Genomic DNA, 27,114 nt, shown 5'->3' on the forward strand with positions numbered 1-27,114 from the left:
TACATGTTCACATGCATTCAGAGGATGCACTGTTCCTCCCCTGACCACCTTCTCTCTCACACATACATGCTTCACAGCATTTGGAAGATATCCTTAAGTCTTATTTACTGAAATAATTGAGAGGGGCAGTGCTGTTCCATCACAGGTATGTTGAGTAGTTTCTTCACTACCAAAAACCTCTGATAAAACTCAAGTGAGAGCTTTTGGGTTGCAGATTTGTTTTTGTTTTTTAAAAGACAACACCCTCAGATTACTTCTTATGTACCAAGATGATAGCAGTATGGGAGGAGGGTCTTGTGAAGCCCACACATTTATAATCAAGTTAAACAGTCAGCACTAAGTAAATGCAAATACCTATTCTCTGTGACCAATTTGGCAACAGTTCCTTATACTTATTATTGTATTTATACCACCCATAATTTGCAAAGGGAACCTTGAGTCTACCCTTCAAAGACAGCTGCAATCTGGAAGGTCATAGATTTACAGATGCTTTGAAGCATACATAAACTCAAGGTTTTGTTATCCAAAAGTATTTGTGATAGCTTTTTTTGCAGGGGGCAGAGGAGAGACTAGAGGAGTCTAAGTAAACAGTCCCTTTTGGTAAAAGTAACTAGCTCTGCTCTTCTACCACTCCACCAACAAATCCTGTTACGCACACCCAACATGCAAGTGCCTCAGTGTTTAAACCTAAGAAATTCCCTCCATTTAGAACAGCTGTGCTCCTCCCTTAGTGGAAAGGTGGACAATTGCCAAAAGGCTTCATTTAGCATGCACTAACAAAAGCAGCTTGATATACTCTGCACTGAAACAAACAGAACTTTCATGTCTGTTAATGTCTTTTGCCTCTTCAATCTTACCTCACGCATAAAACACTTAAACATAAAAATTCTTCTATAAAAAGGTAAATGCCCTGAGGGATGCTTCAAGGCTGCCCACTTTGATTTTCTCAGTCTCTGTTAATTTGTTTCAAGAGTATTATTTAGGATAAAAATGGCTCAGTGAACTTCACTGAAGGAAAGTACAGAATCTTTTTGTACCAAGTTACCTCAGTTTTGATGAAATAATTTAAAAAATCATCACAAACAGCACTAGTTCCATCTCGGGGCTACAGGGCCTCCAGTATCAAACTGAAAAATGTGTCAGAGGCAAACCCACCCCTTCCATGTATTTCTTCTCATGAAATCATGTTGAAGTAGTTTCCCCATGTATAATCCCTATGACCCCTGGATTTAAAAAGCAATTTGGCATTTGGCATGAGAGCTACTTTATGGAAAGCTCTTTCTTGTGTGCCCATGCTATTTTTGTCTGAATGTTGCTTTAAGTAGTTCTCCTGCCAACCTCAAGAAACTGCTTTTTAAAAATAGTGTGAAATCACTAAAGCCCTGTCTCTGATCACTCACAAGCCTACTGATTGCCTCTTGCTCAGCTTTTGAGTTTTATCTAGCTATCCTTTTGAGTCTTATCTCCACCCCCATAAGACCAAGGAGCTTGATTTTTTTTTCTTTTTCTTTTAAAAAGTTAAGTTGCACATTTCTGTAACAAGTATAACATTCTATGTTTGTGCACAGCTATTCCTATATAGCAGGGACACAAGGTTCAGCGCCTGTTGTGGCTTACATACGGTATGCATAGTAACTATCTACAGATAGGCTGAAAACTCTGCCAGTCAGAGGCAGCATGCTTCTGAAAACCAGTTGCCGGAAGCCTCAGGAGGAGAGAGTGTTCTTGCACTCAGGTCCTGCTTGCAGGCTTCCCCCAGGCACCTGGTTGGCCACTGTGAGAACAGGATGTTGGACTAGATGGGCCACTGGCCTGATCCAGTAGGCTCTTCTTATGTTCTTAACTAATTCAAAATAAAAAGTCTCTATTTGATTAGAGAGTTTTCAAGCACTACACAAAATATAGTATTCTGCCACAACCATTTTTTTGTAAAAGAGATGAATTCTTCTCATTGTAACATAACAAAAATCTAATTCTGATAACATGAAAAACCCAAGGTAGTATAAAAAGGCAATGGCTATGCTGGTGCAAGTCAACCTGTTCTAACAACTTGCAGAAAATAGTAAAAATCGTGGGAGGTGAACTGCTGTAGGGGAATTTAAGGTGTGGGCAATCTACAATGTAAGAATTTAAACAGAATTTAGTAACCACTCTAGCTTCTAAAATAGCAAGATTTCTAATTCTCATGATTGTGGGAATAGATATTAAAGCATTTGTCAAGTTGTTCATCTTCACACGTAGTCAACCCAGCACAGAATAAAGCTCTCACACACTTGTCCCATCCTCTCCAGGGGAATGTGATTTCTCCCAGTGCAAGCACAAAAATGTTAAGGTTAAATTCCCACCAACTTCTAGAATTACTTTGTCCTCAGTTCACTCAATCATATACCAAGGTGAATGTTGCCATCAAGCCTACCCCTGTGTATGTTTACTCTGGCAAACTCCACATAGTTCTATGAGACTTCTGCCTGAGCATGCATGCACAGGATTGCTTTGCTCACTTTTGAAGCAATTTGGTATCTTAGTGTTTGGCTGAACACCTGACAGCTTTGGAGTAGAGGAAGGGAATCTGTCTAAAGCCCAAGACAGATTCATATCTGCCATGATTATTATTTTTTTTAGCTCAGATTTGTGGGCTACATCCCATGATCAGACAAGGTTGGGAGGGGAGTTAAAGCTTTTTGTTTAAAGCTAGAACCTAATATGTATCCACATAAAGCCTATTACTATATTAGCAGCTAGTTCTTTTGGGAACACTTAAGCTACAGGCTTCTTCCTTCTTAACTTCATCCAGTACGTTCCATTTTTCAAAAAACTCTTGACACAAATATTGTTTTTAAAAGGCAAAGTTATTAAATAGGCTTCATTGAACCCAAACGCTTTGCATATGGCATGACTTTTGCACTAGGCACATGGTAAAATATAGCTTACAGTGCAGTGCAGGCTACCACATTGCTGGCCCCAATTCAACCTTGAAATGCTGTACTGCAGTCAACCTGAAACTAGTAACTTTTTCCAGAAAGCTTAAAGTAGGAGTGGGCAGAAGGTAAATCAGGCTCTATATATTCTGGATAATTTCAAGTTGATTGGCCAGGCTTTCTGACTCTCAGTTGTTTAATACTGGCAACAAAATGGCTCTGCCACCCTTAAATTATACCGCTGGAACAAAAAGAGAGAGAGAGAGAGAGAGATTTTGTGAAAGGTCTGTGACCTCAGTTTTGGTGTTGTAAAATAAAATTCCAAGTCTCAGAATTCTTTACATTCTAAGTATCTTTTTAGGGAAGGTATTAAGAGGGTTGTGGCATAGCAATTGCAAGTACTCTTAGATGAAATAGATTATCTTGACCCATTCCAGTCTGGGTTCAGGCCTGGTTATGGGACTGAATCGGCCTTGGTCACCCTGATGGATGACCTTTATTGGGAGGACAGCAGCTTTTGATACCATTGACCATGGTATCCTTCTGGGCAGATGTGGTGAGATGGGTATTGGAGGCACTGTTTTACTGGTTCTGATCCTATTTCCAGGGTCATTTTCAGAGAATAGCATTGGGTGATTGTCTTTCGGCCCCCTGGCAGTTGTGCTGTGGGGTGCCGCAGGGTATCATCTTGTTCCCCATGCTGTTTAACATCTATATGAAGCCCTTGGGAGCGGTCATCAGGAGATTTGAGGCAAGGTGTGAGCAGTACGCTGATACCCAGCTCTATTTCTCTGTAACATCTGAATAGGGAGAGGCCGTGCAAGCCCTGGACCGCTGCCTGGACTTGGTGGTAGGCTAGATGAGGGCCAATAAACGGAGTCTGAATCCTAGCAAGACGGAGGCACTGTGGGTTGGTGGTTCCTGAATTCAGATGATTGGTCAGTTGCCTGCTTTGAATGGGGTCGTACTCCCTCTGAAAGAGCAGGTTCTTAGTTTAGGGGTGCTCCTGGATCCATCTTTGTCGCTAGAGGCCCAGGCGACCTCAGTGGCTAGGAGTGCCTTTTACCAGCTTTGGCTGGTAAGACAGCTGTGGCCATTTCTGGACTGGGATAGCCTTACCACTGTTGTCCATGCACTGGTATCCTCCAGGTTGGATTACTGTAGTGCGCTCTATGTGGGGCTGCCCTTGAGGTTGGTCCAGAAGTTGCAGCTGGTGCAAAATGCAGTGGTGAGACTGCTCAGTGGGGCAGGGTATCACCAACAAGCCACCCTACTGCTGAAATAATTGCACTGGCTGCCCATTTACTACTGGGCCAAGTTCAAGGTTCTAGTTTTGGTGTACAAAGCCCTATACAGCTTTGGACCAGAATACCTGAAAGACCGTCTTACCCCTTATACACCCAGTCGATCACTGCGCTCTGCAGGTGAGGGCCTCCAGCAGATACCATCTTATCAGGAGGTCCATTCTGCACAACATAGGAAATGGACCTTTAGTGTGGCGGCACCTACCCTGTGGAACTCCCTCCCCTTAAATATTAGACAGGCACCATCTCTGTTATCTTATCAGCGCCTATTGAAGACCTTCCTCTTTCAACAAGCCTTTTAGGTTGAGACCTATCCCAGTCTGCTTCTGTGTTGCAATTGCTTTTTAATGTGCTTTTAAACCTTAAAACAACTTGAGCCAGCACCCTGGTGAAGCTAAACAGGGTCAGGTCTGGTCAGTGCCTGGATGGGAGACCGCCTGAGAACCATATGTTTCTATCATGAAAAGAAAGGCGGGGTATAAATGTAATAAATAAATAAATAATAAATAAATAAATAAATAAAAATTCTTCAAAGCATTTTTTAAAAATGTTTTTAAAGTTGTTTTGTTTTAATGTATTTTAAGGTCTGTTTTTATGATGTTTTAAAGTGTTTTTAGTGCTTTTGTTTGCCCCTCTGGGCTCCTGCTGGGAGGAAGGGCGGGATATAAATAAATAAATAAATAAATATTAAGTATCTGTCCGTAGTATCTGTCTCTAGTTGGTGAATCTCATGTTTTAGAAAGTGAATAATGAGTTCTAGTTAAAAATAAAGTTCCTACAAGCATGAAATCTCCCTGTCCCTGGTCTACATTTGATAATCAGATTTCCTATCAATCCTCAAGTGTGGCATGCCTCTTTAAATATGCTTCTGATAACATTATTCCTGTTGCTTCCTAAAGCTCAATAAAACCAGAAACCCCACAAAGATTGTTCACACAAAAAGCATAAATAATCCATGTTGGTCCATAGAAAAAAATAATCAGAACATAAGATCATCCCTGCTGGATCTGACCAAAAGCCCATCTAAATCCTGCATCCTGTTCTTGCCAGAAGCTCACTGTCTCTGACATTGAAGACAGGACATAGCCATCCTGGCTAGTAGCCATCTCCCATGCCTGACATTTAAAAGCCATCCAAATTGGTGTCCATCCCTTCATCCAAGATCTACAGAAGGGTTACACCTTTATTAGGACACATGGTTGTCATTATATTAGGACACATGGTTGTCATTATATTAGCAAAACATAAGATTATTCTTAGGTGTTTGCTAGACTGACCAGTGTACTCAAGTGATTTGCTTTACCAGGCCCCTAAAGCAGAGATAGGAAACCTGTGACCCTTCAGATGTTGTTGAGGTCCAATTCTCATCAGCCCCAGCCAGCATGGCCAATGGTCAGGGAAAATGGGAGTGGTAGTCCAGCAACATCTGAAAGGTCATAGGTTCCCCTGCTCTAATGCAATTCAACCACCACAGAACAAGCTTGTGAAGGCCCTGACTCCCTCATCAGGAACGGCCCTAAGTCAATGGTACAGCATATGCTTTGTATGCCAGAAGTCCCAAGTCCAATCCCTTGCACCTCCAAGTAGTGCTCAAAAGAAGCTCTGTGGAGAGCTACCGCCAGCTGGACAATATTGAGCTAGATGGACCAATGACGTAAGGCAGCTTCCTATGTTCTCTACTGCACTCCCATAAGGAAAACTGTCCCTTTTTAAAGGAGACAAGTGTAATGTAGTACAGCTGTGCACTACCACCACTTCAAAGTGTTCAGAACCAAAACTACTCTCATACTTCTGACTACAAAGCAACATAGATACCAACAAGAACATGTACAACATTTATGGCCTTCTGCACAAATAAAACATGTTCATTTAGAGATACAGATTTCAGGGTCAATCAGCTGAAAAAAAGTTAGTGCTGATATTGCCTTAAAAAAGCAAAGCCAGTAGTATATCCCTGCACATGTGAAAATCTTCCAATAAAGGACAGCCCTGGAGCTTGAGAGGAGTAAAAGGAAAATGTGTAGTCATATTCTTCTCAATAGCCCAGAGCAGTAAAAATCATAGGATTCGGTTTATGAATTACATGACAACACTGGACTAAAAATCCTAAGGGAATCTGAAACCAATGCATAATAAAGGTAACATATGACTTGTCACTATCTTTCCTACAAACCAAAACCAGGACTTCATAAGACAGTAATTACTGCACAAACACAGAGCAAAGCTAGGGCAGTTTATAATGCTCAGCTTATTTTGTCAGCAGATTCATGCCACAGAATTATAGGTCCATAAGTCACTGTTATTTCATTCCACAAATACATAATATAGTAGTCTTTCCTGTTAAGAGCTTGGCAGTACTAATACTGAAGACCTGAAAATTTAATGCTATTTTTATTAACCTGAATTCAAAGTAATAAAATAAAGCTGCATACTTTACAAATCACATAACTAAATGCATGGCCTTTCTTTAACATGGAATATTCTCTGGACATGGACTAAAGACACAGCAATTTCAGCACACATATGCTTCCTGGCTCCATTTCCTTTCACATAAATTAGATGGCTCACTTTCATTGTGAATGGATCACAATGGAAAGGTTAGTAACATGGATCACAAGCTAAACCCTAAGCAGCCAGGGGAATATGAGCTGGCAATGTGCCATGCTTGGGATCTGAAGCTCCCAAACAAAAATGTACTTCATCCAACTTTTAAAAAATCATCCAGGTATTTTCAGGAAAGTATAACATATTTTGAAGAGTTATCTGACTACAATTTCTTTTAAGATGATGTAGTTTCATTTTTTTTACCATATAGTGGCAGTGTTTACAGTTTGACATTCACCTGACAAGTGTTTGCCGATGTTTGGAGCATTAGTGTTTTCCTATGTATGAGCATTGAGAATTCATACCATCAAAACAGTTATTATGGCAGCAACCTCTGAACTTTTATCAGTGCAAGAACAAGGATTCAATATTAAATGCTCAAAAAACCTTCTGGTTTAAGATCAGAAATAAGGCTCAAGCTCCACAAAGCCAGGAAAATGGAAATGAAGGCTGATACCTTAATAGGTGTCATCCATGACCAGCAATGGTGTTATGTAATCTCAAACTGTATTTGCTTATCATTTACCCTCCATGCACCCATATTTTCCCTTGGTCTTTCAAGCCCAAATCCAGATGGGGAGGATGGAGTGCCTGGGACCACCAAAGATGCCCCATGTTGTCTTGGTCCTGTATTACCTTATGAACTATCTGAGAGTTACTGTATTGCTAAAGGAATCCTCCTGTGAATTGACCCATGCCCATTTGTTGCTTATATCAACAGCTGGCAGAATAAGATAAACTATCCTATTATCCTAATAGAAGAAGTGGGCCTTCTTCTAGCACCATTAACAATCCTTAAGGTGGCTCACTCACCACAGAGGTAGTATTTGAGTATCACTACAGTAAGACTGAATGATGTGAGAGGTCAAATGTCTTATTCTGGATTTGGAACGGCAACTTAGAACAAGAAAAAAATATTTCATTCACTGACATGTTGAGATTTCCACTAGGAGGCACGCTACAAAACATCTGGGGCTGCTTTGGAACCCAAGAAGCTTGCTGGTGATATTAGTAGTCTGGTGTTACAGTTGAAAAGTAGTGATAAAGTAGAAGGGTTTATTTATTATTTATTTTATTATTTGAATTTATATCCCACCCTTCCTCCCAGTAGGAGCCCAGGGCGGCATTAAGCACCCTTAAACACCCTTTTCTAGCACACCACTTCTTTGCTTCATATTGCACCCTCTCAACAGAAAGGGCTAAAATGTTTGAGCTCAGTTGTTTAAGTTGATATTCTAAGTCCCTGTGAGAGCGCTTTTTTGGGGTGGAGGAGGGAAAGAGGCATTGGCCTACAAATGAACTGAAATATAAATAATTAAGCAAACAATTCCTACTCAAAATTAGTATGTTCACCAGCTCCACAGTGCCAAGAAGCACCTTGTCTTGTAGCCTCCTTAAAATCTATCAAGCAGGTGGGTTATTTTCAAAACTTGCTTTGAAAATTTTCATTACTGGTACAATGAATCATAACAGTACCAGGAAACAAGGCTACACATACCACACCCCAAGTCACTAGCAGCAGTATCCGTCTCACCCTTACTTCATCACAGGATTCACCCATCTCTCATTAGGGAAAAAGGCACCTGTATCAACCACCAACAGAAGAGATTGTTATCTCTTGCACCTGCTCAGAATGGATGGGAGGATGACTGTCCAATCCTGGTATCCAATGAAATGTGGACATGTTTAAGGATATTTACTTGATTTAGGAGAGGCTGAGCCAGTGCAAACAGGAACTAAACAGGAAAAGCAGACAGTTTCCTGTGCATTGTGGACTTTTCATATATACTGAGACCTTTTGTGGATGATATAAGAGATACTTGTGGGCACACTGGCACTCATGGGCATCATTCTGGCAGCCCATAACTTCCTCCTTTTGATGAGCTCTGACTGTCACTTTACATATAAAATAGTGAATAGTGATTGCATATATTGCAAGACTATAATAAAAATCTTAAGAACATTATCTAGAATGTTGTGACTGGCAATCTAAAGAACCTTTGTCACAGTTCCTAAAGGAATTAGGGTTGTGGAAACCACCTACATGTCAGAGCCTGACATGTACACAAGATTACAAGTAGAGAGGCTGCTTGCACTGCTGCTACTACAAACCCCCTTCCAAGGCATATTGGAGAATACAACATTACCTCCAAAATATGCCAGTCAGCCAGCTCTAAGAGAGCAAGTAAACAGGGAGAGCTAACAGGAATTTGGCAGTGGAGTTCAGCAGGGGACGTCCCCTAACAAAAAATATTTTCTGGTAGGATGCACCACATACCAATGGGACACTCATGTTTACCCTGAAGTTGGAAAAGACAAAGTACTGGGCATTCCAATACAAGCAGAAAGAAAGAAGGACAGACAGACAGAAAGGGTAGTAGAGACTATGGCTGGGAAGGACACTTCAGTGCTGGTGACCTGCAATTTTCATTGCACTTGAGGATGAGACTGGAGGACAGCCTCCAGACGAAAATCACAAGAGACCCCATGCAACAGCAAGCGACAGGCTTAAGCTTAGTCAAACAGAGGCAATGAAACCAAATCCCACAAGAAGAGAAGAGTAGTAGTAGTGGGAGACTCCCTACTGCGTGGGATTGAAACCCAAGTATGCCAAGAAGACGCATGGATTTGCCAGGTATGCTTCTCCCTGCAGAATGGATAGAGATGTGACTGAAGGGTTGCTATTACTTATCAAACTCTGTCATGTATCCCTTTCTTCTCAATACATGTGGGAACAAATGATACTGCCACAAGCAGAGCTATGAAGAAATCACGCCAGACTCTGAATCTCTGGGATGAAACTCAAGGACTTTCAGGCCCAGACAATCTTCTCATCCATCCTTCCAGTACTTCGAAGTGGAGTAGAAAGGGAAAGAAAAATACTCTGGGTGAATGACTGGCTACAAAGGTCATGCTGACCGGAGAGATCTGGATTCTGAGCCCCCAAATTACACTTCCTGGTCGATGGATTGCTGCAAATGATGGGTTGCACCTCACAAGGACTGGAAAGAATGTGTTTGGCTACAGCATGGAGAACTACATCAGGAGAGCTTTAAACTGAATCCTAAGGGAGAGGGAGTCGTAAACTTGACGGTAAAGACTGAAGGCTTATGCACATTAACAGGAACTGAGGGAACAGCTCTAATGGGGCCCAATAATAGTCTTCATAAAAATGTAGGAAGGAAGCCAGACTGTAAATTCACATGGTCTTTGATGTCTGTATACTAATGCCCAGAGTATGGGAAACAAACAAACTTGAACTCTTAATACAGGAGGGTAAATACAATGTGATAGGTATAAACTTGGTGGGATAACTCCTATGACTGGAATACAGCAACTGAAGGATATAACTTGTTGAAAAAGAACAGAAGGAGGCGGAGTTGCACTGTGTGTGTGTGTGTGCGTGCGCGCGCGCACGCAAGCGCCTGGTAGCTCCACCGTGTGTATTTAGATTAAAATAAATGGGGCAAGGAATAAAAGGAACATGGTAGTTGGAGTCTACCACCCAATCAAGGAGAAGACGAGGACGAAACCTTTAAAAAGCAAACTGCCAAAGTGTCAATGAGACATGATGTAGCAGTAATGCAGGATTTCAATCACCCTGATATCTGCCAAACATGGCCATTCCAATAAATTTCTGACTTGTGTTGCTGATAACTTTCTCCTACAGAAAGTGGAGAAAGGAACTAGAGGATCAGCTACCCTTGACTTGATTCTAACCAACAGAGATGACTTAGTGGATGAAATAGCAGTTACAGGAACTCTGGGGGAAAGTGACCACATTATAATTTAGTTCTTGATTTTAACAGAAGCAAAAGCTGAGAGTAGCCATACATGTACCTAGGACTTCAGGAAAGCTAGTTTTAATAAACTCACAACAATAAGTAAGGTTCCATGGCAAGCAACTCTAACGAGAAAAGGAGTACAAGATGGGTGGGAGTTCTAAAAAAGGAAACTCTAAAGGCAAAATGACAAACAATTGCAACAAGGAAAAAGGGGGGGCAAGACAGCAGAAGCCAGTATCTTCACAAAAAGCTTAGAGATGACCTGAAAACAAAAAGGAACACATATAGGGAGTGGAAGGAAAGCCAGGTCACAAAGGAAGAGTACAGACAGGTAGTAAGGAATTTCAGGGATGGTGTCAGGAAGGCTAAAGCTGAGAATGAGCTAAGATTAGTGACAGATGCTAAAAGCAACAAAAAAGCTTTCTTCAGGTACATCCACAGTAAAAGACAAGAGAAAAGAAATGGTGGCACAGCTAGTTAATGAGGATAGCAAAATGATAACAGATGACAAAGAAAAGGCAGAAGTGCTCAATTCCTACTTTGGCTCAGTCTTCTTCCAAAAGCGGGTCTATGACTCTCTTGGCAAAGGAGAAATTGAAGGAACAGGATTACACCTTGAGATTGATAGACAAATGGTCAAGGAATACCTAATCACTTTGAATGAGTTCAAATCTGCATGGCCCAATGAACAGTATCCTAGAATATTGAAGGAACTGGCTGAAGAACTCTTGGAACCACTGTCTATTATGTTTGCAAAATTGTGGAGGACTGGTGAAGTGCTGAATGACTGAAGGAGGGCTAATGTGGATCCTATCTCCAAAGAGGGCAAAAAGGAGGAACCTGGGAACTACAGACCAGTTAGCCTGACATCAATTTCTGGGAAAATTCTGAACAAATCCTGCCAGACTATGTTATCTCATTTTTCATTGGGTAACCCCCCAGGTAGACTGTGGGAATGCGTTGGACATAATATATATTGACTTCAGCAAAGCCTTTGATAAAGTGCCCCACGTTATTCTGATTAGCATGCTAGCTAACTGTGGATCCACAGTTGGCTACAGAATCAAACAGTGCTTATCAATGGCTCCCTCTCAGAGTGGGAAGAGGTAACAAGTGGGGTACTGCAGGGCTCGCTCCCGAGCCGAGCGCTCTTCAACATTTTTACTAATGGATGAGGAGGTGCAGGCAATGCTTATCAAATTTGCAGATGATAGAAACTTGGGAGGGATAGCTAATATCCTGGAAAACAGAAACAGAAACAAAATACAAAGTGATATTGAAAGGCTGGAGCATTGGGCAGAAAACAACAGAATTAAATTTAACAGGGATAAGTGCAAAGCTCTACACCTAGGAAAAAAACCAAATGCACAGTTATAAGATGGGGAATACTTGGCTTGGCAATACTACATGCAAGAAGGGTCTTGGAATTGTTGTTGATCACAAGCTGAATATGAGCCAACAGTGCAATGTGGCTGCAAAAAAGGCAAATGCTATTTTAGACTGCATTAAGAGAAGTATAGTTTCCAAATCGTGTGAAATACTAGTTCCCCTCTATTCGGTACTGGTTAGACCTCATCTTGAGGACTGCGTCCAGTTCTGCACACTGCAGACAAATTGGAATGGATTCAGAGGGGGCAACGAGGATGATCAAGGGACTGGAAACAAAAACCTATGAGGAGACACTGAAAGAACTGGGCATGTTTAGCCTTGGGGAGAGAAGAGTGGGGAGAGATATGATAGCACTCTTCAAGCACTTGGAAGGTTGTCACACAAAGGAGGGCCGGGATCTCAACTCAATCATCCCAGACAACAGGACACAGAATAATGGGCTCAAGTTACAGGAAGCCAGATTTTGACAGAATATCTTCCAAATTGCATTGGCTGCCTGTATGTTTCCAAGGTCGATTCAAGGTGCTGGTTTTAACCTATAAAGCCTTACATGACTTCGGACCACAATACCCGATGGAACACCTCTCCTGATACGAACCCATCCGTACACTACGCTCAACATCTAAGGCCCTCCTTCGGGGCCTGCTCCGAGGGAAGCTCGGAGGGTGGCAACAAGGGAGAGGGCCTTCTCAGTGGTGGCCCCCAAATTATGGAATGATCTCTCTGATGAGGTGCACCTGGTGCCATCACTGTTATCTTTTCAGTGCCAGGTCAAGACTTTCCCAGGCATTTTAGCATGTGTTTTTAAATTGTTTTAAATTTTTATATTGTGTTTTAAATTGTTTTTAAAAGATGTGTTTTAAATTTGTATATTTGTTTTTAATGTTTTTAGTTACTGTAAACTGCCCAGAGAGCTTCGGCTATGGGGCGGTATACAAATACAATAAATAAATAAATAGTTTTATTTATTTCTTTATTTAATTTATATCCCACCCTTCCTCCCAGGAGGAACCCAGGGCAGCAACTGTTACGAGAGGTATGGAAATGCAACCAGTTATCTAGGGAGGTGGTTGGGTCTACAGCACTGGAGGCATTCAAGAGGCAGGTGGACAGCCACCGGTCAGGTACGCTTTAAGTTGGATTCCTGCACTGAGCAGGAACTCTCCTATGATTCTATGTTAACCATATAAAAATGTTCCTTTCTTTAGATTTTGTCCCACAATCCAGGCCTCTTTCTTAGTAACTAAAAAAAGAACAATATATCTGCACTTAACATTAGTGTGTCATTTTAAAATATAAGCTGATTTTCTGTTGATGTGAGCTTCGATCAGTATAACCTGTAGCTCAGATCAGGAAACAACAGCTGCTTGATAAGAATGTAAGAATCCAGTGTCAAGGAATTTGGTTGGAGTTACTGGGTCTGTGATGACTGCCAAGTTTTCTCAGGTAAACACTTGTACATATTTTATTACGAATGAAGCAAAATGCTGTTTAACCCAGATAAGCTAACTTGTGCATTTTCCTGACACAGGATGAAAAAGCTAATTCTTAACCTACTTTCATGCTCCAAAATTAAGTCCTCTGAATAAAATAGCCAAGTTTATCTGTACCATGTAAAGCAGGAGTGGGAAGCCTTTTACAGACCAAGGTAAAAGCTATATTACTTTGGTGGAAAAATGTTTGGAGCTGAATTCTAACAGTGGGCAGGGCCATTAAAAACACACCCTTCATACACAAACACAATGACACATTACAGTAGGGCCCCGCTTTACGGCGCTTCGCTTTACAGTGATTCGCTAATACAACAGTCTCAGTTAGACGCAATTAGACTAAAGCCCCACTCATACGGCGCTTATTCCGCTTTAACAGTGGTTTTCGGGCATCATGCGCCATTCTATTCAATGACTTCCGCTTTACAGCGGGGGTCCAGAATGTAACCCACCATATGAGTGGGGCCCTACTGTATTCATATCCACGCAATGCCCCCTGCTCAGCACCCCCTACCAAAGCTGATCTGCGCAGATACGAGGAGTATCCTTGAGCGTGAGGTGGTGGTGGTGATTTTCATTTCTAATGCAGCACACTGGGCCAGACCCCATGTGCTGGTACAGGGTAAAAATTGTGGTTTATTTACTTATTAAATTTACATCCTGCCTTTCTCCTAAAAGGAGCCCACTCCCTGCTACTTGGCTGATCAGCACAGATCATCCTGAAGAGCAGGGAGGATCTGATTTTAATCCCTATCACAGTGTATACAGACTACATATCCCATACCTGACACTGGGCAGGAAGTGGTCCATCAGTGGAGCACAATCTAACTTCTGCTCATCTCATCTAGAAAATGAAGTATCATAGAGGCATTGGATCCAGTTATGCGGCTCTGGCAGGAATATACTAAAATGTGGGTCTTAGAATGGCCATTGGAATGCATTGTTTTCTTCCAAAATGCCACAGAAATACAATGAATTTCCAAATGGCCATTGGAATGCTTTTAACTAAGGGCAACTGATTGGTTACAAGAGGAGTAGGCAGCTATTTTCACCCTTTTGGGCAACCTCCTGGGGGCTGTATGCCAATGGTAACTGGGGCAGAAGCAACATTGGGTGGGGTAACATGTGGCTGTTAACTTTGTACAAAAAGCTGTATTCCATTCACCTGGTTGGGGTGGGGGGAAACCAAAGGATGTTACCCACCCACAGCACATCTCTCCATCCACACATGCTAGAGGCATCAGCACAGTTCAACGATACATTCCAGACAGATAGAAGCACTTCAGAACAGCACAGAGGATGATTATTACCTGGTGAGAGTCCCAAGGGATCACAGAGAGGTCTGGAGAGCTGCATTTGGCTCACAGGCTAGAGGTTACCCATCTCTGAACTAAGGCTTGTGTATCCTTCCATTAAAAGGAAACCTTGTGACAAAGCCTATAGCCTGAAGACCTAGACCATAAGAAAGCATTCTTCAATTCTGACAGGGCCCACCAGAGCTTAGCATTTTGAACAACCTATTTTTAACAGCATGGCTTAGTCCAAAAGATTTGAAACATTATTTCAATTTGTATGCTGCTTGTTGCAGCTGAAGAGGCAACTAGCACCTTTGTCTTTGAAGAGGGAAAAAGGAGCAGGTGGTATTAACAGGCAGCCAATGGGCAGTTGGGATTCTAGCTGCAAAATCAGGGATGTAGGTGCCACAGATCCACCATGATGGAGAGACTTGTGTACAAGCCATTGTGTGACTTGTAGCTGGCTACATGTTGCAGTATCTCATGTGGGAAGCAGGCAGCAGCTGACTGTGTTTAGAAATAAAGAGCTCTTTCCCACAACTGCCTCTCTAGGCAGGGAAGGCTAGAACAGACTGAAACACTGGCCCATCACGTGAGTGTCAAACTCAGAGCACTCTCTCTCAGGATCCTTCTTCCAGCATTGATTTTAATCTGCTACTGTCAAGCCCCAGGTGACCCAGGGGGGCCTGGATGAGGAGGTGGAGGAGCCCCAGGGCCCCTTCCTGGCACAGAGTGACCCTGGGGGGGAGCTGTTTGAGGGCACACCCCCAGCTATGCAGATAGGAGAGATATCAGATGTGGAGGATGCTCCTGAAGATCTGGGGGGAGGAGACATGACCAACCACTCTCCGATTCCCACGGGAAATTTGCCCGCTCACGTGGAGACCCCTCCTTGGCCAAGTGCCCCAGGAGAGCTGTTGGAGCAAGACCTCTCACACATGCACCAACTCCACCCCCCCCCAGGATTCCTTGTCTGGCCCTTCAAACGCTTCCCTGCCAGAAACGTCTCCTCCCCCATCAATGGAGCTGGCACCTGAGGAGTCTAGACTGTCCGATGAGCAGATGTGTGCGCACCCTCTGTCACCTCATGTGCGCCGCTGAGAAAAGAGGGAGGTCCCACGCAGGAGTCAGAGATTATGGGCGAAAACCTTTCCTACTTAAGCCCGAGCCCCCCTGATGAGGGTGCTGAGTCAACTCCCCTTACATGCTGCAGAGTAAGACTGAATAGTTTAGTTAAGGATTACAGTGAGCTAGTTAGGGAAATCTATGAGACGCCTTGCCTTCGATGTTACTCTAATAAAACAGGAATTAATTCCAGTCTCACCTCAGTTTCATGATTCTCACTCTGGGCAGGACAGCTACTCATCTCCAGCAATTGAAAGGAGAAAAAAGCAGGGAAGATTAGAAACTTAAGAGTTAACACTGAGGCACCTTCTCCGGTTACAGCAATGAGGACATTGCTCTGGCAAGGAGCTATGGTTGTGAGGCTTGACACAACGGGTCTCTAGAAAAAGAAATGAGATGAAACTAGTATTTCAATCCTTTCTAGCCTTCCCTACCTGTTTGAGGAAAGGGCTCTCTCCCGTAACTGCCTGACATGGTGCCCTCCAGATATTGTTGGACTACAGCTTCCATCAGTTCCTGCCAGCATGGCCAATGGTAGGGATGATGGGAGGTTAGTCCACAACATCTGAAGGGCACCAGGTTGGGGGTGGATGGTCCAGATTGCAACATATAAGGCACAATTTCCCTAATCAACAAGAAATTAACCATTTGCTAAATCCTGCCATTGGCTGAAAACTGCTGGACTGAGTCATTTTAGAATATTTTAGGATATACTGAGTTTGGGGTGGTGGTGGTTAATGCTTAAAATATTAGGCAACAAAATAAAAATTATCTTGCTCCCATTTGTGAGGTAAAGTATTGCAACGTCTGAAATTTGTAAGACAAAAGGGAAGATACAATCTTCATATGTACTCTTCGGTTGAAATCCAACACATGTCTCTCCCAGGTACAGTATGTGTGTATTGGATTACAGCCTTAGCTTGTAGCATCCTTATATGTACTGCTAGCCTGTAACACAGGAGCACTCAAGTTCAGCTCCAGCCTAAAATTCAAAAAAGACAGGCAATAAAATGAGTAGGGAATTTGTGCAGGTAAAGTGATTTTTATGGGTTATTTAACTGTGATCAAACGTTTAGGCAGATGTAACAGACTAGGCAGAACTGTATCATAATTTGGCAACAAATTGTGTAGAACTAAATACAGGCGGGCCCCGCTTATATGGTGGGTTCCGTTCCGGACCCCCGCTGTAAAGCGGAACCCCACTGGATATAATTGGGCGCGTCGCGCAAAAATGTCGCAAAATGCCACAAAAGGGCAAAATCGGCTTTAAAACAGTGAAATCAAAGCCGTCGCATTAGCGGATCACCGGGAAGCGAAGCGCCGGTAAGCGGGGCCCTACTCTATGTTAAGGTTGCTTCACATGTTACAATTCAGGAACAGTGAAGTTCTCTCTTATTAATAGAAAATAAAGTCAGGAATAATTTAATATTTGTTAGCAGCTTCAAAACCACAACATTTGCTACAGATCCATTGCCCTATTCTTGCAGTACACAGCTTTCTTGAAGCTAGATAAAAAGTCTTGTAATCATTCCCATATGACTAGTTTATGTACAGACAAGCCTGTGTGTGTGTGTGTGTTACGTGCCTTCAAGTCGATTACGACTTATGGCGACCCTCTTGGAGGTCACTGATTCATAGGGTCGCCATAGGTCGTATTTGACTTGAAGGCACATAACAATGAATCAGTGACCTCCAATAGCATCCGTTGTAAACCACCCTGTTCAGATCTTGTAAGTTCAGGTCTCTGGTTTCCTTTATGGAGTCAATCAATCTCTTGTTTGGTCTTCCTCTTTTTCTACTCCCTTCTGTTTTTTCCAGCATTATTGTCTTTTCTAGTGAATCAGGTCTTCTCATGATGTGTCCAAAGTATGATAACCTCAGTTTCATCATTTCAGCTTCTAGTTATAGTTCTGGTTTAATTTGTTCTAACACCCAATTATTGGTCTTTTTTGCAGTCCATGGTATGTGCAAAGCTCTCCTCCAACATCACATTTCAAATGAGTTGATTTTTCCCTTATCTGCTTTTTTCACTGTTCAACTTTCACATCCATAGATAGAGATCAGGAATACCATGGTCTGAATGATCCTGACTTTAGTGTTCAGTGACACATCTTTGCATTTGAGGACCTTTTCTAGTTCTCTCATAGCTGCCCTCCCCAGTCCTAGCCTTCTTCTGATTTCTTGACTATTGTCTCCATTTTGGTTAATGACTGTGCCAAGGTACTGATAATCCTTGACTAGTTCAATGTCCTCATTGTCAACTTTAAAGTTATGTAAATCTTCTGTTGTCATTACTTTAGTCTTCTTGAAGTTCAGCTGTAGTTCTGCTTTTGTGCTTTCCTCTTTAACTTTCATCAGCATTTGTTTCAGATCATTACTGATTTCTGCTAGTATTTATTTATTTATTTAGTGCATTTGTATACCGCCCCATAGCTGAAGCTCTCTGGGCGGTTTACAATGATTAAAAACATTAAAAACAAATATACAAATTTAAAAACACATTTTTAAAAAGCAATTTAAAAATACATGCTAAAATGCCTGGGAGAAGAGGAAAGTCTAGTCATCTAGTAGTATGGTATCGTCTGCACATTTTAAATTGATATTTCTCTCTCCAATTTTTACACCTCCTTCATCTTGATCCAAACCTGCTTTCCGTATAAGTTCTGCATTAAAGAAATAGGATGATAAAATACACCCTGTCTCACACCCTTCCTGATGGGGAACCAGTCAGTTTCTCCATATTCTGTCCTTACAGTAACCTCTTGTCCAGAGTATAGGTTACAAAGCAGAACAATCAGATACTGTGGAACCCAATTTCTTTTAAAGCACTCCATAGTTTTTTGTGATCTATACAATCAAAGGCTTTGCTGTAATCTATAAAACACAGACAAGCTTATAAGGAGTTAACTACTCAAGCTATTTGTCCTTTTCCTCTCTAGTAGCTCAGTTAAAAGTGTAGTCAAAAATATTTGTTAGCGCAAACTAAATTGGTTAAGTCAAATAGATACTAATGCTCTTCCCAACTGCCACATTTCAGAAGCCTTACAATCAGCAGAATCCAATGTTGTGCAAGCAGACTTTTGCTCATGCAACAAGACTTCACCTTCCGTTCCTCCCCAATGCAGTCCCCTGAAGATTTTCAGGGCTCGAGGGGGGTCTGCCAGGGGGGGAGAGGAAAGTGCAGTCCTATTGCATAAATAGAAGTCTGTTCCACTCATGCACAGATAGCATTAAAAGTTTTTCATTACCTATGAACACAAGAACATAAGAAGAGCCTGCTGGATCAGGCTAGTGGCCCATCTAGTCCAGCATCCTGTTCTCACAGTGGCCAACCAGGTGCCTGGGGGAAGCCCGCAAGCAGGACCCGAGTGCAAGAACACTCTCCCCTCCTGAGGCTTCCGGCAACTGGCTTTCAGAAGCATGCTGCCTCTGACTAGGGTGGCAGAGCACAGCCATCATGGCTAGTAGCCATTGATAGCCCTGTCCTCCATGAATTTGTCTAATCTTCTTTTAAAGCCATCCAAGCTGGTGGCCATTACTGCATCTTGTGGGAGCAAATTCCATAGTTTAACTATGCGCTGAGTAAAGAAGTACTTCCTTTTGTCTGTCCTGAATCTTCCAACATTCAGCTTCTTTGAATGTCCACGAGTTCTAGTATTATGAGAGAGGGAGAAGAACTTTTCTCTATCCACTTTCTCAATGCCATGCATAATTTTATACACTTCTATCATGTCTCCTCTGACCCGCCTTTTCTCTAAACTAAAAAGCCCCAAATGCTGCAACCTTTCCTCGTAAGGGAGTCGCTCCATCCCCTTGATCATTCTGGTTGCCCTCTTCTGAACCTTTTCCAACTCTAGAATATCCTTTTTGAGATGAGGCGACCAGAACTGTACACAGTATTCCAAATGCGGCCGCACCATAGATTTATACAACGGCATTATGATATCGGCTGTTTTATTTTCAATACCTTTCCTAATTATCGCTAGCATGGAATTTGCCTTTTTCACAGCTGCCGCACACTATGAGAACTCAAAACTTAACACAACTTAAGATACAGTACATGTATGATTTGATTTTGCACGTCTGGCATGATTAAGCGTGTTTGGAAACCATATAGCTCTCCAGTGTGCAAACTGGGACACAGAATAGAATATTTTCTGTTAAAAAAATACTTTTAACAGAAATACCTCATAACACTGATACAATCAGTTTAAACATGTTTCACAAATTATTAATGTAAATCGATTACATTGTTAATGGTAAACAGAAATATTAACCAGGCAGGATTATTAAGGTAGATGGACAAGAAACAAAGTGTAATCAAAGGCAGACAAATTCAAAATACTATATATTTATTACATTTATATCCCACCTTTCTTCCAAAGAGCTCAAGGTGGTGTAAATTAAATGAATCTCTCTATCCCCATTTTATCCTCACAACAATTCCATGAAGTAGGTTAGGCTGAGAGACAGTGACTGGCCCAAAGTCACCCACTGAGCTCCATGGCTGAGTGGGGATCTGAACCTTAGTCCCCAACTAAGTCATATTCAGAGGTGATCGACTAAAATCAATTAATTAGATTAGCAATGATTTTAAGGAGTCTACTCAGAATTTGGCTTAGTTGGATACCACTCTTTGTGTTTTTTAATTTCTTAGGTATTCTGTTTGTAAAATATATGCTTCAGGTCACTCATTTAGAGGTTCCTAAATTGTTTGTATAAAGTCATAATTAGATTCCAGAAGTGGGTGAAATTACTTCTGTCTGATTTATGTTATGATGTCTCTATAGGAAATTTATTCAGTTCATATTTAAGAGAAAGTATTACGCATAGCTTTGTTCATTTGCTTGAATGGGATAGACGGTTCTTTAAAACAATCAAAGCCATGTGCAAAGCCAAGTCTAAAGTTGCTCTACAGCTGGAAAAATGCATACATACAAGTTAAACATGTCTCTGAAACTAGGATGCCAGCATTTCACATCCTGGCACAGGAGTAACACATCCTACTCCAACCTTTCAGAACAAAAACAATTTATTCACATTATATACAATTTAGTGAGCTTTGACTGCTGCACAATGAATTCATGCCTGCTGAATATTTATTAGCAGATTATAAAAACAAATTTACCACTTTCGCCTTCAGCTAAATTTAAAAGCATTCAAATATTTATGATAACTACAGCCTGTCCCAGACATAAGTTCAATCCTTAATTTTTCAACAGTGAAGTAAGGCAATAAGCAAGATTCTTTTAGCTGATGTTTTGCTTCTTGCTTTGATATTTCTACTGTTTGCTTGTGAGCCATTCTCAGGATGCATACTTCAGCCTCTGCCATTCAACAAGACTTGAGCAGGATCTGAAATAGTATAACAGTGGCTCAGAAGGGCTCTTACTGAAGGCCAAATCAGCAATATTTGTCTTACTTAAGGGATCGAGGTAGGGTAGCCCATGTCCCATACAGCCTAAATTTGGGAACAAAAGTGAGCACCTACAATAAGTCATTCCTTTCCATTCTATTCTAACTTGAACATGCTTTGTACTTCAGCATTTACTCAGTTAACTTTGGTCACTCTCTGTTGTACATCAAATGTCTATACTTAACTATTCAATCACCTTCTTGTATGTTAAGCCACAATCAATTTCTCTAAGGTGCCAGCACATTTTGTTGTCCTGAGTCTACATTCACCCAAGACTCTGTAACTTAAAAAAGCTGATCAGGAGGTTAATGACTAAACTGTGATTTGCACCTGAAAGTCCCTCATCCAAACCTAACTATACCACAGCAGCTTCAAGATTTAGCCAAACTGATTACACACAATTTCTTCTCTAAACGAGGTTTATATAGCCACTACTAAGTACTAATATAGGCCAGATTCTGAAAACACACAATCTTTATCATAATTCACAAACATATTACAGTCAGATTTAATTTTATTGTGATTCTTCTGTTAACATATGAAACATCTGATTTGAATCCAAGAGCTGTATTTGGTAAGATGAATGATAGTATCAATACATTTAAACACAATTTTCATAAAGGTGACAAGGTGTTTTAAGTGGAGGGACACTTCTAAGACCTGGTGCTGTTATAACTGCCATATAGTTAACAAGTTAAGAATTCATGAGTAAACCTCAATCTTCCCTCCCCCACTCATGGAATTTCTGTCTCCTTGTCTATGTTAATCATGAGGTAGCTCTGTATCTGCCAGGAATTACATTAAACATGGGTTGCAAATCAGCTCCAAACTCCTGGTTAAAAAAAGTAAGCTGACTTAATTAACAACAGTGCAGACATAGGGTTGGATTCAGATTAAGTTAATCCTGAAACCAATGGGACATAAAAGCAAAATGATGGTTTGTTGGTCCATAAGAGGGGGGAAAAAGCTTAAGTCCACAATTGGGCAATATCTTTATTAGAAGCAAGCAAATTGTCACAAAACAGTGAGCAAGCTTTCCACAATCTTTCATCAGGCTGGATGTTGTACAATGCAGAGGGCTGAGTGAAGGGGGAGAGCAAAAATTGATTTGTGCCAATATCAAAATTCAGTGTCAAGATGGACATTGCGGGCCTTAGTCTCTGCTCAGTGCTACAGGTCTCAGGTTACACCCAGTATCTCACAACCAAGAAGTAGTGGCTAACCCCCATGACATGAATTGGTCATGTTATTTCACACCAATTTCAATGGGACCTAAGTATGACAAGCTTTGGGTGATAGCTAATGAAGTTGTCCCATTAGTGTAAGGACTTCTGCCTGCGCAAAGGGACTTCCTATCCCTCTCCTCTCCCTGCCTGCTCTGTGCACTCAACTCCCCAAATCTGTTCTGAGGCTTCCTGAAACCACCTGGAGCAGTCTGTGGGGATCACGGAGAGAGGAAGTCCCTTTGTGCAAGCAGAAGTCTTGCACTAACAGGACAACTTTGATGGATACAACCCTTAAGTCTGGACCCAGCCCATAATGCTAGGCTAAATCATGGCTAATGCTGACAAGGGAAGACAGACTTCACGTGGGAGAAGAGCAAGGAGTATGAAAGCCTATGAAAGGAAAGTTCTATTTTCTAACCAGCCCAACAGCCTGTATAAACATAAAATACTTTTAACAGTGATTGGTGTTCTGCTAAATATGTACCAGAGAGTTTTCCTTTATTTTTCAAAATACAGCCTTTACTACCATCAGAACACAGATGGAACAGCAAATAACCATTAGTACAGAACAATAGGATGAGTAACTGTTCCAACAGTTCTCTGTAGTCCTAGCATCATTAACTCTGATCAGAGTCTTTAAAGATGATGTAACCATAATTCTGAAAGAAACAGACTGAACATTAAAACACCATTGGGAAAGTATTGGGAAAACACTTTTAACACCCTGTTTGGGAAACAGAGCATCTTGAATTATTTAAGGTCACAACAGACCATTTTTGACACCATTTATATTTTTCCAGCAGAAAATATTTAGACAGGACTTAGTAACAAAGATTAAAACTATAAGGGTTAATGACAGCAATGTTCAGGACGGTTTCTAGACCAAGAACTGTTATATATGCAAGACCTCTGTAGTCTTACAACAAATTGAATCATATGCAGTACTTCCAACAAGCTAGCCTGACTTGCTCATATGAACATGTGTTACATGAACTGAGGCTCTGGGTAGAAAAAGCTCATGTTGTGACAGGAAGATATGTAATAAACAGAAACTATGGCTCTCTAGATTCTTCTGCAGTTAGTTGGTTCTATTCATTTTGCCTGCTCTTTTGCAAGTTTATTCTTATTAATTATTATTAGAGATGCTTCCTTCAGCTAGCACATGTGAAGGTGATTGCTTGACAAGTGAAAATGTATGATTATGGCACACAAGACACCTGTGAAATTGGGGCTAGTGCAAACCCAGTGAACACTTTCTAGACCTCAGTCATATATTATGTGTGTTCCATTACAATTGTTTAATGCACTGAAAACCTTACTGAACTTTCAGCATGTGAAAGGCTGGCCTTTTGCAGGCAACAGCAGGAAGAAAAATACTTTGACATGATATGACTCCATATGTATATGAACTTGCTTGAATAACACTGGCTTGACTGATGAGGGTCCTAAGTGAGGATAGTGACATTGGAACTGAGGCACTCTAATTTCCCCACTTTTCCTGTCCATCGCGTCCTTTCTATCAGTCGTTCCTGTCCCCAGTTGATTATCTGTTGCCTATGTTGTTTTGGTAAAGGAAATATTCTTAAAAACTTAATGAAAATATTAAGAAAAATAAGACATAGAATGCATATAGTGTTAGATTTGGGGAACAATGTTTCCAAAACAAGTCCTCTGTTTTGGAAACTACATCCCACTGCCATCTTAGCTAGGTGGGCACAGGACAGGTTCCCTTGTTATTTTAAGTAAATTATGGAAATGTATCCCCAAAGGTGGGGATTAAATAATCATTTAATAGAAAATTTAATGTATTTCTTATGATTATGAAGACATGCCTCTGAGCTACTTTAATAAAACTTTAATAATTATTCTATTACATAGTGATTACATTATTTCAACCCACATAATTTGCCAGACAAGAAAATCTGATTTACATTCTTTTTAGACCAGGCATGCATGTCCCCAAAACTGACCCTGAGCTAAGGTGTGATTGCCCTTTTACTTATTACAAAGCAGTTTACACTGCCATCTTTCATGTAACTCTACTTTTAAGAGTCAGTAGAATCAGCAGTACTGAAGAATGCTGCAGTAATGCTGTGGTGCAATTTCAAGAGGGACACATAATGTCAGCTGAGTTATTCACTAATGCAACCTTCTATCAGGCAGTTTAACCAGTTACTGGTCTTGGACATATAACAATAAGATAGCTTTCTATTAATTCTGTAAACTAGCTACTTTATGCTATCTGTGCAAAAATATTTAGATATTCCCTATCTTTACTGATGCTTTCTCATTTAAACAAAGCAGACAGTGATGACCCAAATATGTGACCCACTCTTTCCTACAAACTATTCTAAAGAGAATAAACTGTGGGAGCTTATTCCACTGCAACAACTGATTCTCCAGCATTATCTGCCCCCCCAAGCAGTACAAAATTCATTCTACAAAGTCACAGACAAGCCAAGGGAAATTCACACTCTGAACCTAAACTTTTAATAAGAATTCTATTATCTTTTAAGCCTCACCCTCAATTCTAAACCAAATATGTTCAAAGCTCCAAGGTCAACTTTTAAAGATAAATTAGAGGAAGTTAAACAAAGATATGACAAACAGCATCTTTCTACCTCAAATCTTTCCACATCCAATCTTTCTACCCCAAAATGCCCTACCAAAATCAACTCATGCAGCAATATTTCACTGAAAACAGATTTATAAGGTCAAGGCCAGCCTTACCTCATCCCACTCTGAAGCAAACGAAGGTGATTTCTCCAGCCTTTTCTTTCCAGCACTACAGTTGGAAAGTGATTCACTTCTGCTCCCCATAGTATCGTCCTCTGTTGGTGAGGTGGTCAAAAGGTCAGAGTCTGATTTTGACAAGCTACGACTAAGTTTGAGTTCTGCTCTGGGCTTGCCTCCTGAGTGAACTCTGCCCACAACACTGCTCTTGTCTCCTTCCTCAACACCACCAGGGTGCTGTGGCAAGTGAGGATGTGCTAAAGTTTCAGGGTCCAACTTGTTGTCACTCGTATGGTGGATGGTTGAATAGACCACTTTATTCTGGTTTGCAGTGCTAGTCTGTACTGATCCAGATTCCTCACCATCTTCCAGCTGCATAGCAGTCCCCTCTGTACTTCCTTTGCCCACAGCAGAAATGAGTCTGAAAGGGTCCTCATTTATTTCACACACCGGAGAAGAACCATGCAGCAGACCTGAGAACTGATCCAGCACTTGGACATCCTGGGCATCTACTTGGCTGTGGCTACCACTGCTCCTCCTTTGGTCTTCAAAAGGATGGAAGCAAAAAACAAAACACAAAACCCGAACAAACAGAAATTGAGAAATAGAGAACCAGATTTCCTCCACTGAGAGACAGAAATAAGAAAGAACAGTTCAGTATTGTTCTGAGTGCTCAGATTGTATCCGAAGTCAGAGCATTTATGAAATTCCAAACACTAGCCTGATTTATGCAATCTGGCAGCCCGCTCCATTTCATTTTATTCCTGTTAACACTAACAATCAGCCCTTGCTATATAAGGTTTGGAGAAGTGCTAACTATACTCTGCAGAGAGAGGGACAGGCTGAGACTCCTGGAACATGAGATATTTCCATAAAGGCCAAAGTGTTATTTAGAGCAGCACTCCCTACCCTTGGCACAGAGCACTGGGTGGGGAAAAATAAGAGCTGCAAACAACCTGCAAGTTCAAAAACATTTTCCCCTCCTCCCTACAGCTGCTTCCTTCCCTAGTGGCTTGATCTCACCTCCTTATGCAAGAGAAATAAGAGCTTTGGAGTGGGGTTAACTCCACCAAAGCTTGCTTTCCATTAACTAATTCTTCTACATAGAATGTATTGCCCTATTGCTACAATCATCTACTTGCAATATGAACTGCTGCTGAAATGTAACACAACCAATTAAAATGAGTCCAGTATGAGGACCAGCTTAAGGCAGATATGAATTATTCAAAAATTCATAGCAAAGCATTAATGTAATTAATATAAGAGAAATTCAAAGTCCTCCCCCATCTAGCATCCTTACTACAAGACAAAGGTATTCAGAATTGTCCTTAATAACTAAATACGGGATGGTCTTTGAAGGGCTGAAGGGGAAACTTGTTTCTGTGGACTATACTTTTCAAATATCAACTCAAGTCTAAAAGTCAAACCCTTCTATTAGCAGATTTTCTTTTACTGTCATCCCTATATTAATTGCTTTATCTGAACAGAGCATCCATTTTATATCATTCACAAGTCTTACTCATCAGTAATATCATCAATATTTTCAGTCTGTTTATTCTGATAGCTTTTTTACAGTGACGCTAGATTTGAAACAAAGATTACCATTAAATTTCTGATTTTGCTACTATCTGTGCTTGTCCTGGTGCAACTCTGCAAGCTTCCCATTCCTTGTCAAATTATTCTAGCCAAACTGTAAATATCAACTGTTTCACAGCAGGCAAGTGATTAGAGCATCCTAACTGCTTTAACAAACTTGCTGTGACAATGAATGCTCACAGTAGCAGTTTGTTACAGGAATGGGCAAATTATAATGGTGCCATTATAATGCA

At 41.1% G+C, this 27,114-nt stretch overlaps 1 protein-coding gene across 8 annotated transcripts in view; it reads right to left on the bottom strand.

Moving 5' to 3' along the window:
- The window catches only part of ANKS1A (ankyrin repeat and sterile alpha motif domain containing 1A), a 212,749-nt gene that overhangs the window by 92,975 nt on the left and 92,660 nt on the right, over positions 1-27,114 (bottom strand). For all 8 annotated transcript variants that reach the window (XM_061632334.1, XM_061632331.1, XM_061632330.1 and 5 more), the window contains one exon: positions 25,283-25,830. In XM_061632334.1, coding sequence (XP_061488318.1) covers positions 25,283-25,830 — 548 coding nt within the window. The remainder of the gene's footprint in view (positions 1-25,282; positions 25,831-27,114) is intronic.

Source organism: Rhineura floridana, chromosome 6, assembly GCF_030035675.1.
Source record: "Rhineura floridana isolate rRhiFlo1 chromosome 6, rRhiFlo1.hap2, whole genome shotgun sequence".
Classification (NCBI taxonomy): Eukaryota; Metazoa; Chordata; class Lepidosauria; order Squamata; family Rhineuridae; genus Rhineura; species Rhineura floridana.